This window comes from Macaca nemestrina, chromosome 10 (assembly GCF_043159975.1).
Source record: "Macaca nemestrina isolate mMacNem1 chromosome 10, mMacNem.hap1, whole genome shotgun sequence".
Lineage (NCBI taxonomy): Eukaryota > Metazoa > Chordata > Mammalia > Primates > Cercopithecidae > Macaca > Macaca nemestrina.
Genome location: NC_092134.1, coordinates 52,119,394 through 52,135,297, shown reverse-complemented (window position 1 = coordinate 52,135,297; position 15,904 = coordinate 52,119,394). Strand labels below are relative to the sequence as shown.

At 33.1% G+C, this 15,904-nt stretch overlaps 1 protein-coding gene across 29 annotated transcripts in view; it reads right to left on the bottom strand.

Moving 5' to 3' along the window:
• Window positions 1–15,904, bottom strand: part of LOC105473289 (PTPRF interacting protein alpha 2) — a 510,238-nt gene that overhangs the window by 7,249 nt on the left and 487,085 nt on the right. For 21 of the 29 annotated variants that reach the window (XM_011727001.3, XM_011727012.3, XM_071071359.1 and 18 more), the window contains 4 exons: window positions 15,512–15,705; window positions 11,481–11,578; window positions 2,814–2,989; window positions 1,836–1,904 (listed from right to left, as the gene is read on the bottom strand). In XM_011727001.3, coding sequence (XP_011725303.1) covers window positions 1,836–1,904; window positions 2,814–2,989; window positions 11,481–11,578; window positions 15,512–15,705 — 537 coding nt within the window. The remainder of the gene's footprint in view (window positions 1–1,835; window positions 1,905–2,813; window positions 2,990–11,480; window positions 11,579–15,511; window positions 15,706–15,904) is intronic. The other 8 variants (XM_071071360.1, XM_071071365.1, XM_071071368.1 and 5 more) reach the window with 1 other exon arrangement.

The following is a 15,904-nucleotide window of genomic DNA, read 5'->3' as shown; positions in this document are numbered from 1 at the left end:
ACAGGCGCCCACCACCACACCTGGCTAATTTTTTGTATTTTTAGTAGAGATGGGGTTTCACCCTGTTAGCCAGGATGGTCTCGATCTCCTGACCTCGTGATCCACCCGCCTCGGCCACCCAAAGTGCTGGGGTTACAGGCGTGAGCCACCTCGCCTGGCCAAAAAAAGCCAGTTTTTAGAGTTGAAGGTTTGAATTATGATTCCTGACTTCTGTTCTTTCAACATATTGTTAATGCAGAAAGTTAACAGAACTATAAACAACAATATCATGGGGAAACGTTTTCATGAGATAGGATTAATTCTTTTAATTGGAGCCAAAGTCTGCATAAGGTTGTTGACACCTCTCAAATTATTTCAGTGGAATCTGAATGTGATCAGCAAAACCTCAGAAATAAGTCGACTACTGTTCTAAGAAAGTTGGTTATTTTTGCTCACACTAAAAATAAATAAATAAATAAATAAATAAATAAATAAATAGATAGATAAAATTGAACAAAAGAGACTAGAGGGTTTAAATGACAAAATTGTATTTTGTGCTTTTAAAAATAAGAAGCAGCAGCAGCATAGTTTAAAGACAAAGAGTCGCATCTCATTTAATTGGCTCCATAGACTTTTCTTCTAGTTCATTACTATCAAGAAGCTACCCCACACCTGGACAGCTCCTAAGAGAACGTAGCAATATGACAAGTCTTCAATAATTTTTTATTAGAAATTTTTGCAACTTTTAAGAAAGAATAATTGTATTTTAAGATATATGAGTTTATAAGACTACCTTTTTGAATCAATAATTTCTAGTAAGGATTAAAAAGACTGTCATGCAACTTACAAGACTAGGCTTTTAAAAATATTAATCATTATTCTGATTGAATAAGAGCATGAATTTAGCAGAAGTTAGCTGAGTTAGATAAGACTGTAGAACTTATCTCTTTATAATCCCTACCATAAGGACAGAGTGGATTTTATAATACCAAGATTATCTGTCCTGCCTATTTGAATATAGAATGATTGGTCCATATTTGGATTTGCTGAGTTCTTCACAAAATAATTTTAATCAGCTTGTCTTTGTGGCAAGAAACACTTGTACTTTGCAACACAGAATTATGCATCTCTTTATTTTCTATTTCATGCTCAGGTTTCCTTCCCACTTCTTCCAGAAAGACCCTGTAGAAAAACTCAGAAAGACTATTAAAATGTCTACAGTCCACAGCATTTGCTGATATCCCTCGTATTCATTCATCCTGGGAGGCTACCTACATGTTTATTATTTTCCAAATAATTTAATATGAATATATTATATAGTGATTCTTATACTCAATATAGCTTTCAAATTCTATGACTGTTAAAATGTTATTAATCTGTTTTGAAGGAAAACCCAGTATCGATATACAAAATAATAAAAAGCTTCCCATTTATTGAAGCAAGTTTTATCCTCGTTTTAATTTGCTAAAATTTCCTGGCAAGATATACTGATATTTGAGAAATAAATGCACTCTTTATTAAAAAGCGGAATATATCAACATTAGTGTTTTAATTTTTTTCTAATTGTTTTAAAAACTGTTGCCCAACATTTTGCAGTCACAACTCATAAAAAAGTTTTGTAAATAACTGTTTAGTATCTCTAACTGCCGAAATGATAATATTTATGAATTAATACAGCTCTTTCCAAAATTAAGTAGTAAGATTGAATATTTAACAACAAACCTGGAGAAAATTCTTGATTCTAACCATAGAACAGTCATTTGATTAATTTCCAGGCACTATTCAGTAAAAACAAAGATGGTCTATCATTTTTCTTTTACTCTCTCAGATCTCTTTTGAATAACAGGTACACTTACTTCATCCAGTCGCCTTTCAGTTCCCAGGGCCAAGAGGTTATTGTATTCCCTTTCAAGAATCTGCCTTGCCTGTTGACGTCAAATTACAGTTACCATCACTGAAATCGCATTTTATTTTAAAAATCATGTAGCTCCTATTTATCTGAGAATGTATTATAAAACATACTTTATTTATGGGTTTTAAAGTTTTTAGTCCTCCATGTCTATTATTAGCCATTGTAAATTTTAACTACAAAAAATATATATACTTTTTCGTTGTTGGTTTTTTGGGGTTTTTTTTTTTTTTTGTCTGTGAACAGTAGAGAGACAGCTTTGCATAAACGTCTGAGGTCAAGAGGCTTTGGTCTCACTTCGTTACTTTATTTCAATTGAGTATTTTGTTTAATCTCTGAAATATGTAAAAACGAAATAAAAAGTGAAATTAGACTGCCAAATTTTTATCAAACCTATGCAGGTAGTTCTCAAACCTGACCAGCGATTATCATTTGAGGAAAGTTTTGATAATAAAGATTCCAATGCCCTATCTCTTGATAACTGATGTCTTAGGACTATGACGTGGGTTGCAGGTTTTATTTTTTATTCATAAGGAACTATACTGATTCAAATTATTATCCAGTTTTGGGAATCACTGGCATATCCAATGCTAATGGTCTGTATAATTCATACATGTAAATAGAAAGGACTGCCTCTCAGAGAGGCAGAGACTGATGGCCATCTGTCAGGGATTTCATTTAGTGGAATCTGGCATTCAGGTGGGAGACTGGGCCACGTAACTTCTAAATCCCTTTCTTGTTTAATTGTATGATGTTTCTTGGCTAGAAATCCACTAGCCTGAAATTAAACCTCCAGTGACATATTTCAAACACTGAACTAACTTTCATTAACAATCATGAATACACAGCCATTTTTTTCCCTAAAAGTTTAGATTATCATTAGATAAACCAGAACACATCAAGACTACAGCAAAAAGCGACTTACCTGGGTGTTCTGTGTTGGAATCTGTAATAATAAAGCTAAGCTGCTGTAGTCAAAGTTTTCATCCAGGGCTATAAGTGAGCCATGCACACCGCTCTCAAGTATATTATTTGCATATTCTCGAAGTCCAATTGCTTGTATCCAGCGAATAACTCGGTCATTGCTCCACACCAACACGTCTAGGAAAAGAGATGCATCATTTTAGGATGCAGTATTTTGCATAGTAGAACCACTGGCTGAAATGAGCTATGGGTATCTGGCCAGGTCACATTTATGCTGATTTATTCACACTCTAATGCATCTGGCTCCCTTCATTTGCGTGTAATTACTGTTTTAATATTTAACCCTTTCGAATCTCTATTTAAAAAGTTGTTCTTTTTCAGAGTGTTTGTTATACCTAAAATGACAGCACTTCAGTCGCATAGAACAAGGTGTCTGTGTTTTTCTTGTTTTCATACTAGAGCCCTAGGGGTCTGTCTGAAGTTCAATATTTTTACCACCAGATGGAGACATTTCCTATTTGTGTCTTGATACATGCCTCTTCAGTAAACAGCAGATGAGATTGTAATACTGTCTTTCATCAGAAGTGTTTATTAATCACTACCTAAACATGGGCATATAGAATAGAAGATTTTTTTTTCACCTGAAGTAATACATAAGAACGGAACAGTAAGATAATATAGGGCATCAACAGATGGATACTTACTTTACTATTACGTTCCAATGCATTTTTCCCAATCACATGCTAACACAAAATTCAAGCACTCAGTCAAATGTCAAAAATTGCTTCCACTCTATTGAAAGTAATATTCTATTGAGGAACAAAATCCTTTGATTTTTATTTTCTAAAAATAAAACTTTTAGAGAAAAATGTCATGTTTCTTTTTTTTTAGATAAAAACATCAAATTATGTTTTATCATTTATTTTCTTCAATATCTTCCCATTAAAAATTGGCAGAATGCTACGTAAAAACCAGTAAAACAGTCAGAACTAAAATCATCCATAGAAAAGAAAGAATTTGAAGAAACTTAAGGGGATATGAGAAAAAAATTAAAACATTTTTACTACCCATAGAAGGGGAAAGGAACTATAATTACTATTTAAGTAAAAGTAAGTTTCCTGTCTGATTTTTTCTTTCTAATGAAGTGTATAACTTTTTCAGAAAAAGTATAAAAATCTTTCAGGAAATATTCTTCAACTTTTAACTGTTTTAAATAACTGTTTCAATAAGCTTTTGAAAAGCGTGTTTTAAATATGTTTTGATGAGTCTTTGAAAAGCCTTATTTATCCTATTTTATTCATTTATAACCAACTTAGGTGTTCTTGTGTATAACTCTGAAGCAATAAAGTGATAGCACAGACCCACAGAAGTTCCCTCATGCACCTTCTCAGGCACCATTCTCACTTAACAGTAACCAATATTCTGACTACTTTCATTACCGAATCGCCTTGCCTGATTTAATTTTTTTTTAGCTTTTCATACATAAAATCATACAATATGTACTTTTTTGTCTGCCTTTCATTCAATATGGAATTTATCTATGCTTTAGCAAATAGCAGTGGTGTGTTCATGATCATTGCTATCTAGCATTCCATTGCTTGATTATGCTGCAATGTATCCATTCTACTGTAGATGGACATGTGAGTAGATTCCATTTTGGGTTATTAAGAATAGTGTTGCTTTGAGGGGGAAAGGATGGGGAATGGCAAGGGATAAAAAACAACACACTGGGTACAGGGTACACTGCTTAGGTGATGAGTGGACAAAAATGTCAGAAAAATCACTACTAACCAAATCACCATATAACCAAACAGCACCTGTTCCCCAAAAAACTATTGAAATAAAAAAATAATAAAGTGCTGCTTTGAATATTGTTATACATGTATTTTGTATATTTACATGTTGCAGTAGAATAAATAACAAGGAATAGAATTGTTATGTGTTTACTTGTTAGCAGATATTGCTAAGCAAATTCCACTCTCACAATTTAAACTCACATTATTAATGTCTGAACATCTTCATCTTTACCAATGCTTTGTGTTTCTCATTTTTGTTTTTGTCTTGCTTAATTTTTAGCCATTATGGTAGGTGTATGGTATTATGCATTGAATTGTGTTCCCCCAAATTCATGTAGAAGCCCTAACTTCCAGCACCTAAGAACGTAACCTTACTTGGATATCAGGTCTTTATAGAAATGATCAATTAAAATGAGTCAATAGAGTTAGCTCAAATTCAGTAAGACTGTTATCTTTCTTAAATGGCAAAATTTGGAAATAGACATGCACACATGGAGAGCACTATAGGACGATGAAGGCAGGGATCATGGTGATGCGCCTACATGCCAAAGAACATCAAAGATTGCCAGCAAATCACCCGAAGCCAGGGGAGAAGCAAATAACAGATTCTTCTCAGTAGGAACTGACTCTGCTAACACCTTGATCTGGAACTTCTAGTCTCTAGAACTGTGAGACAACAAATTTCTGTTGTTTAAGACACGCAATCTGTGGAATTTTGATACAGCAGCCCCGACAAACTAATACATGGGGTGTCTCATTGTAGTTTTAATCAGTAACACCCACTATGAACTGAAAATGTCTGATACTTTTAAAGTTTGTCAGTTTTTACTTCCTGTATTTTAAATCTACATATTAGATGTATACTAATTTGCTATATCTTCCCTTCTATTATTTGAAAATAGCCAACTTATTTCTAGTATGTTTCCTGCCTTAAAGTTTATATTCTGATATTAGAAGAATCATAGCAGCTTTGGTTAATATTTGCATGTGTACCTCCTTTACTAATACATTTTCTGTGTTCTTATATTGAAAGTGTGTCTGTTGTGTACAGCATATCATTGTTTTTCAATCTGTCTTTAAATTGAAATAGTTAGTTCTTGCTCATTTAATATTATTACTTTGATATTTGAGTTGAATTCTACCATCTTTCTATTTGTCCTACCTGTTCTTTGTTCCTTTTCTCTCTTTCTTGCCTTTATTATGTTTTCTTGTTTTATTCTACCACTCCATTAGCTTTTTTTTTTTTTTTTTTTTTTGAGACAGAGTCTCACTCTTGTTGCCCAGGCTAGAGTGCAATGGCATGATCTCTGCTCACTGCATCCTCTGCTTCCAAGGTTCAAGCAATTCTGCCTCAGCCTCCCAAGCAGCTGGGACTACAGGCATGCGCCACCATGCCTGGCTAATTTTGTATTTTCACTAGAGATGGGGTTTCACCATGTTAGTAAGGCTGGTTTCATCTCCTGACCTCAGGTGATCCCCCTGCCTTGGTCTGCCAAAGTGCTGAGATTATAGGCAGGAGCCACCATGCCCAGCCCTCTGTTAGCTTTTTATATTTATACTTTATACTATTGTTTTAGTAGTGGCACTTAAAGCTTATAATGTGTTCTTATTAGAGTATATTATAAATTATTCCTTTTATTATTTTATAGATAATGCAAAGACTTTCAAACAATTTAATTTCACTTATTCCCTTCCGGCCTTTTGCATTATAGTTATGTATTTTAATTCTATGTAAAATTTAAGCCCTGCAGATATTATTGTTTTTACTATTATTATGAAATTTACCCATACATTTTTCAGTTCTCCTCCATCATGTGTGCATTTTTAAAATTAACTTTATGATCTTTCCATCTGCCTGAATCACTTACTCTAATATTTATTTTCTATTAGTTTTTTTTCTGGTGAAATAATCTCTCAGATATCGTTTGTCTGAAAGTATGTTAATTCTGTCTTTAATATTGAGGGACATACTTCAAAGTAAGAAGTTAGTTTGATTCACCGTTTTAAGGCTATAATTCCATCTTCCTCTAGCATTATTTACTTGAGCAATATCAGTTATCTTATGTTGTGCCTTTGAAATTATTGTGGAGTTTACTCTGGCAGATTCTAAGATTTTGTGGCATGAGAATTCATGGTTTTCAGTAGCTCTATTGTAATATGTTTAGATGTGTTTTTATTTTCCCTTTTGTTTATAGTCTCACGTGGGGTCCATCGAGAACTTTAAGTCTGTGGATTATCATTTCAGTTATTTTTTTTTTTATGTCTCCACCAGTATTTTTTCAAATATTGTGTCTTTCTTATTGTCTCCTACCTATCTCACCATGTCCAATGTCTCTAATGATGTTTTATATCACTCATCCTTTTTGTTTCTTGTCATATGTGGGGCTAGATATTTTCAAGTGATCTTTTATTTCACTAAACTCTCTTCTATTGTTAAACCACCTATTGCGTTCTCAATTAAAGTCTTTATACTTCTCACTTCTTCAAATTTTCATTTGATTATTTGTTAAACATATTGATTCCAACTATATTAAATTCTCCATTTTGTCACTTATATTCCTTACATATTTTTAATAAACAGTGTCAGGGTCAACTATGGATATCTTTCTTTTTTCTGATTTTATCATCTTGGTTTTCCTCATTTTGGCCATTATCTGACATGTCTGAGTTTTTCTTTTACTGGCTCTCACACAATATGATTGAAAAATTGCAGAGGCTCTGAATGTCAACTTCTTGAGAGGACTTTGCTTTTATGTTTTTCTGAAGTTATAATAAAGGCAGATCAACTTTATTCCAATTAAGGATTGAGATAAATCAATGCTAGATTTCAATTTTAACATTTCAAAATAAAGTCTAGGAATCTCCTTCACTATAGTAACCATTTTACTACCTATATGTGTTCTATAATATGTTCCAAACCTCAAATATATATAATAAAATTTATTTTTAACATTAATAGACATTATAAATAGCCTGATCTCTTTAAGTTTACCCTTAGTCATAGAGTGTGTCTTATCAGAGACCTCAAATTAAAGTGTATTTGGTGGTTAAAACCTTTTTTTTTTTTTACTGTATTATCATGAGATTACAAGAGTTCTCTTTCTAGATTTATTGCCCTTTGGCTTTGGTTTTCTGTTCAATTTTTATCTTATAATTCCATCCTTTTTAGAAGTCCACAAACGTCTCTAGAGGAGTATAGTCTTACTTATTTTATTATTATTATTTTATATAGATTCTTTGCTCCGGAAGGCCCAGCAGTTTTGGCACCTCTAAATTCCAATCCCCACCACCGCCCAACTCCGTTCCCTGCTTCTCTGTTAGAAAGAGGAAAAACAGTAGAGAATGACAGTTTCACCATTTCCTTACATTTCTCTTTTTTCCAAGATCATAACCTCTCAAGTCCTGTCTCTCTTAATTGGTTTCTACTATTTTCAAATAGCCCTTATTACCATTTATTGATTTATCTAGCCTTTCTATTTCTTCTTGGCGAAAGATTGGTCTGACTTAATGTACTCCAATCTATCAGAAGTAGAAGTTCTTCAAATTATTTGGTGTCCTTTCTGTCTGTGCCAATCCACAGTGCTATCTGTATATGAATCTGGAAGTTGTACATATGCCTGTCTCACATCTCTCTACTTAATTCCATTTGTGGATTGAATGATCTCATTTCAAAAGAAATGTCCTAGATCTTTCTTCGGATTTAGGTAAGAAGGAACATGAGAGGAATGCCCATGTCCCACAGTCTTATTACTATTAACTGCTGCATCCAAAGCAGAATGAATTTCTGCAAGAAGTAGGACATTTATTGTCCCCCCTCAGAGTTTTGCCTCTTTCTTCCCCGCTGGTCTTCAGCAAAGCAAGGGATTTCCTTAATATTTTTTATTATATAAAGAAATTTTATATTATATGTGTTAATTGTCTCTCCGAGTCAGTTCTAAAGTGTAGCTTCTCCTCTGAGTTTTCCTTAGCCTATTCCATTGGGGTTTTTGGACCTCAGAAAATGGGATGTGAGTTGGTTAGCATCACATTTTGGCTGTATAATCAGCTGCTGTTGATAGTTACTGATTCATTCTAACAACTGGTTACCCTACACTTGAACCCCAAAAGCTAGGCAAGTACTTGTGGGTGGCAGCAACAGTTCTCCATTTAATTTTACTAAACACACCATTTTTAAAAAATGAACGTGACAATGCTCTCAATAATTAAAACAAAATCCAGTTTTCTTTGCACTAGATGGATTTGTAAATAGGGAATGTTTGGTTTTTTCTAGAGTTAGGTTTATATTTTGATAGTCTAAGACATATTATATGGTCATGATATTTCTGCAAATAGGTGCCCATCAAAAATTCCATAGTCACACCTGTAGTTAAGAGTGATCAAATATTTAACATGATCTGTTTATGAGGTAAAGGCAAATAAAGCATGAATTCAAACTTTTCCTCGTCAGAACAAAATACTTCTTTTTGTTTCATTTTTAAAGTTAGATCCCTTTCCATAAATCTGTTTCCAAGCAATGTATGAATTGACTTTAAAACTGTGTAGAAATCTTCTTGACCTAAACAATAAATGGCTAGAGATCAGTGTTGACTGATTCTTAGCAAAAAATAAAATGTTACTAGGTTCTTGATAGTCACGTGGTCTTTTCACTTTAGAAAACATTCATTAAGGTCAAGGTTAAATAACACTTTCGATAATAAGAGACCCCTAGTCACAGTTGAGAATTATTCCTGTAAATGTCACCAGATCGTCATAGGAAACAAGCTATTTATGATCTCATTCACAGCTATTTATCAGATAGAGTTGTGTGTGATCATAGTGAATCATGGCAGATTTTTTTTTCTTTTCCTCAGAGCTACACTCTCATCAGCAATTGCCAAATACTAATATAACATTTGGTATAGGGCCAACTGGGTAATTCCTCTCCTTTAGATCTATCTATATGTGAAACATTTCATGTGGTGAGCTGAGGCATAATAAAATGCAATTGGATAAAAATACTTCAGAAAGGAAACTACAAAGTGGTATCCCATGGGTAAAATCTATCTGTGTGCTAAGACATTCATTGTGTGGTCAAATGCAAACTTCCTTCTGGGGGTCTATCTTTGGCCCATTAATTCCCAAATTTCAATTCAACTGAACAGCAATGCACTGAAAACAACCTGCAATTTCCTGGGGCCCCAAAATAAAGTGAAATCAAACAACTCGATTTTGATAATGGAAAAACACTTTCTTGCTTCGAAGTAATGCATCAAATGAAGTGTTACAAGAAATCCATTGTGAGTCTGTCTACTCTCTGATGAGCCATACATAGAAAACTATTTTTAACCAATCACTTTCACACGCATTCAAGCCCATTCCATTAGAACTAATGTACTTTCCAAGACCTGCCAAAGATAAAAGTAATTTCTGACATTGTTTATCAAAAATGTAAATTATAGAAACCTAAAAAAAATCTTAAATAAAGAATAAAACAGCACTAAACGTTAATATCGGAGAATGTAATACATACTATTTTATTATCTAAATTAAGCCTTAAAAGTGAAGATTAAAACAGAGACCCATGCCTACCTTTGAACAATTAATGTAATGTAGAAACACCCACTAAATTTGATATAATGCTTGCACATATCAACTCTTGGATAATAGGAAATGGAAATATAACTAATAAGTATTTTAATATCCAAAATTTTCCGTAAAAATTTTGGTTGTGTTTTCCTTAATATTTTTCTTCTTTAAACAACAAAAGTGGATTGATTAGTTTTAGCAAAAAATGCCCTCACATTATCTTAAGTGAAACAATTCAGAAACAGAAAGTCAAATACCTCATGCTCTCACTTACAAGTGAGCACCAAATAATGTGTCCAAGTGAACATAGAGTATGTAGTGATAGTCACTGGATTCTCAGAAGGGTGGGAGTTTGGGAGGGTGGCCAAAGATGAGAAATTACTTAATGGGTACAATGTACATCATTCAGGGGATGGACACACTAAAACCCAGACTTCACTACCACAAATATATCCATGTAAGCAAATTGCACTTGAATCCTTTAAATTTATACCAAAAAATACCTTTACATATATCTTATATCCAATCATGTATTTTTTTCTTCAACAACAATAATAAAAATAGAATGGTCTCTAAGAATATAATCTAACATATTCCTCTTTTGAAATTATTCTTTCTCGGGTATATTAAGGTACTTCTCAACATTTAGATGATTAGTTTTTAAATACAGTATTTTTTCTAACAAAGCTGCAATATGGAGTGTCTTTTCTTGTTATTCAAATAAAACATTTTTGTGCACATAGCAGTTGCAGCAATTTACAATGTTCCTGATAATATTACCAGCTAAAATTATTAATGAACTAGTTTGGTTTATAGGGGAAAATCCTTATATCATTTCTGCATAAAGTCACTATATAATTTCTTTAACTACACAGTGTTACAAAAATAAAATTGCTGGGCACTGAAATAAAAGTAAAATGATATAAACCAAAGATGAACTGCCATAAAAATGATATACCATGTTTCTCTGAATCATACTGAGAATGTTCCATTAAAAGTTTGACAAAAATATCTGCATGGTGACATCTTTAGTACAAGCAGAATGTATAATTAATAGGTTCACATAAATAAATCTCAGTTCAAAAACTCAAGATTATTCCCCAAATGGGATATTTACCCTATAACTTGGTGATATCGTTTCTGTATTTTAATTAGAAAAGAATGGAAAAAAAAAAAACAGTAACACTTCCAGCCAAATGCTTATGCTACTTACTAACCATTGTAACACATATAACATTTTAGGTTAATATAAGTGAAAGTTAAAACCCCAGAATAAAGGCATTTCGTATGAAAGAAAGACACATTACCTTTTATTTCATGTTGGCTTGCTTCCCGTCTTCTTTCTAGTTCTTTTCTGTCATAATTCAACCTCTTTAAGCACATAATTCCATACTGTAAACTTGTTCTTTTTTTAATAAAAAAAATTAAAACAAAAAACAAAACAAAACAAAACAAAAAAAACAGTGAGTTTACCTCAGCAGGTGGAGAAAGTTTTCTGATTAGCCATAGTCAACACTATGCACTGCTTCTTAGGGCAACAAGTTAATAAATTACATTTGCAATCAAATCCTTCAGTATTGGAGGGAAATACATTTATAATTATTCTAAGCACAAAATGTTTCTAAGGAATAGAAAAAAATGGTTTCAAAATAAGAAAAACCATAGTTTTAAAATCATCATGGATTATATTGTTCATCTATGTGTCTTTGTCTTTCATCCAGCTATTCCTACATTAGGTGCAGGCAAATTAATATTTTATTCATTTGAAAAGAATTTAAAGTCCCCATTATGGAGACAGTAAGGAATTAATAAGAAATGGATACTCTCTTCTTAAGCTGATGAGAAAAATAACACAAAACATGAGTAAGTTAGGTAATAGGATAGAGGACCAAATACTAAAATGAATAGCTCATAACTCTAAGTGATACAGAAGCATGTAAGAAGAACAGGTCAGCAGATATTGAAACTGAATAAAAAGGAAACGTGGAAGGAGCAGAAAATTGATTGATCCTTAAAGGATCAAGTAGCAGAGACAGGTTGACTCAGGAAAATGGAGCATCATGAACAAAAGATTGCAGATGAAAATTTAAAGGTGTGGTTAGCGAGATCACACATTCCAGAGCTGAAAACCCATGCTAGGAAGTAAGGAGGAATACAATTACACATGGAAAATAGGGCATTTGAAGGAAAGCCTTGAATTGTTTTTAAGTATGAAATACATATAATTGATACAGAATTATTGGACAATTTTCAGAGAAGGAAGAGGTGACAGTAAAAGTTTTCTGTTTGGCCAGGCACGGTGGCTCACGGCTGTAATCCTAGCACTTTGGGAGGCTGAGGCGGACGGATCACGAAGTCAGGAGTCTGAGACCAGCCCGGCCTATATGGTGAAACCCCGTCTCTGTCAAAAACACAAAAATTAGCCAGATGTGGTGGCTCACGCCTGTAGTCTCAGCTACTCGGGAGGCTGAGGCAGAAGAATCGCTGGAACCCAGGAGGCAGAGGTTGAAGCGGGCTGAGATCGTGCCACTTCACTCCACTCTGGGCAACACAGTGAGACTCCATCTAATAAATAAATAAATAAATAAATAAACAAACAAATAATAAATAAATAAATAAAATAAGTTTTCTGTTTAAGGAAAAATAATCTCATAGCAAAATAGGAGATGGGAAAATAAGTAATCAGAGGAGACAGAAAAATCAATTCAGGGTTCAGTTCTGCTAAAATAAGGACAACAGTCATAAACTTGAAAGGAAAATCAATAAACCAGAGATGTTATGAGAGAGAAAATGAGAAGGCTCAGTGACATTAGATATAAAGATGCAGAAGATGTGATAGGAAAAAATAATCTGTAGACTTCAAGAGTAAAGATCATTGATTATCAGTGATACTTTACATGTTTAGGAATATAAGCAAATTTAGACATACACATTGGTCAGACTACACTTATTTGTTAGATGCATTTCTAAGCCCTGCATTTTAATAAAAACAATATTGAGTCAAATATTTCAGAATCAAAGAAAAATGGAAAGAAAATTTCATTAGGCAAGTGTTGTCGGTTGAATTGTGTTCCCCTAAAATTTACATGTGGAAGCTCGAATTCTCAGTAATTCAGAATGTGATTACATTTGGATACAGTGTCCTTAAAGAGGTAATTGAGTTAAATGAGACCATTAGGGTGGGCCTTAATCCAAACTGACTGCTGACCTTATTAAAAAAACATTTGGACACTTGGGGACAACAGGAATATATATTCACAGAGAAAGGCTTATGTGAGGACACCGAGAGAAGGTGACCATCGGCAAGCCCAGGAGAGAGGCCTCAGAAGAAACCAGACCTGCTGATTCCTTGATCTTAAACTTCTAGCCTCCAAAACTGTGAGAAAATGAATTTCTGTTGTTTATGCCACCTGTCTGTGGTCTTTCGTTGTGGCATCCCTAGCAAACTAATTCAGTGGTATACTAGATAATACTGACATAATCACTATCACAGATACTGGGCAGCTTGAGATTAAACCAATGCATCTTGGTCAGTTTCTGCCAAGTTTTGATATGGAATACAAAATTATACTATACAGAGGATATATAATATTATGAAAATGTCTGTCAGACGGAAAACTGGGCCCAAAAGACCATGGGATGCAATATACAGTCAGGTACTACTTGCTTTAAGTCAGAGATTAGCATAACTTAAAAATGAAGCTTGGGTATTTCCCAGAACAGACAAAAAGCAAGTCATCTGAGGGTTTTTTTTAAAATTTGATCATTATAGAAAACATTTTACTAAAGTAATAAAACAGCATTAAAAGTCAATCTAGTGAAGAATGGAAAAACTGGACCCCAAAAATCTAATGCAACCATATGAAATATGAAGCCCTAAACTGCCCATGACAGGGAGTTCACTCACTACCTCACAATGTATACACTACAAGGCAGCTGAGAGTGGTACAAAGTTGTTTCTTCTAGTAAGTAGAAGTCACTCACCCTAGTATCTACACCTGTGTTAACTAAAAATCACACACTCAACAGAGAAAATATAATTCTTCTATCACATAATAATGATCTTAAAACATAAAAAAACTTATTTAAAATCTTCCTTCATCCAATTTAAATGTATTTAACTACTTCAACTTTATCATCGGACTTCTATCACCTTACAACAATTTGATGCCCATAAATAAATGCAATTTATTTTTGTTATGTCACCGTGTGGTAGCACTTTTGTGGTCCCTGCCAATAAACACAGTTTAAACATGCCTTGTCAAGCCATTAACCAAAATGGAGAGTTTCGTGCTAATGATACATTCCTTATCTTTTTCACACAAGTTTCTGTTAAATTATGGATTCTCCATCCAGCACTTTAATAGGTTTTTAAAAAAACACTGTTATATTTATCTTCACCACATTTAATTCAACAGTGTCAACAACTGCATTAAAATTCAAAATATCTCCATAAGTTGGAATCAAAAGCCCCAATTATCCTCTATTTATCCTAATTTTATGTCATCAACATATCCAATTTTTATACCATCTTCAGTCACTGATTAAATGTTGGACAGGAGAGAAGCAAATACAGTCTCCCAAGCCAAAATCATCTATGGTTATATTTATTAACTTATCGCCACAATCAACTATATGTGAAAAAAAACAACCAAAATCCAGCTGACATTGTTTCACCTAACATAAACACAGCATTTATGATACGGTATAGCAACAAATCCCTTTTTATCTGCTGGATGGTAAACAACTTGAAAAAAGACATTGCCTGTTGTTCATCTGCATCCTCACAGTTATCTAACACAGTATTGCTTCTTTCTGAAATTAATATACAAATAAGCAAACTCACCAAAAGACATAGAAAAATAAAAAGCACAAATATGTCTTAGATGAAGAATTTCTTCTCAAAGTTTTTCCTAGAATGTTACTAAATTATAAAATTTATAACCCCATATTTTTGTAGAGTTGAAACTATGAATATCTGTTTATTCTTTCTAAATAATTTTCTAATAGAAACACATACAACTATAAAATTACAAACATGGGATTTTCAAAGAATCCCACAAAAAATAGACTTATGCTCTATGAGAAGAATTTTGTACACATATATTTCCATGAAGTTCGGGCACATAATATGTACATAGCTCTAAATTAGAAAGTCCCTGAAATTTGCTGGATGAAGATATTTTTCCAAGTAGATGTAAACAAATGATGTTTCAAATGACATATATTTTCTATCTTCTAGATATCCATTTTTGTTTTACTAAAGTATAGGTAATATATTGTTTCATTTTAATTCTTCTTTGGCAAAAAAAACAAAAAACAAAAAACAAAAACCTACCGATGGAAACTATCCACCATTTTTAAATGGACACGGAGATCTTTTTTTGTTAGGTGATCTAACATTCTTGCATCTACCAAGCATTCCATAAAGTAACTTCTGTACTGAGGTAACCCCAAGCTGGGAAGCCATTCATTTCCAATCCACTCATGGTTCATATCTCCATAAGCCAGGGTCTGTAGAAAAACCGGACACTAGAATTGTTTTATAGCAGTCAAGTTTCTTAACCAATCAGATGAGATGGTAATTGGAGAATATTACCTATTATTATAACTGATATTTAATTACTACGATATGTGGAAACAAAGCAAAAATAATATTCAGATAATATTTGATTTGATTTGGTATAAAATGGAACTCTGCATTCATTTATTAAAGTATTTGCCTATTGAA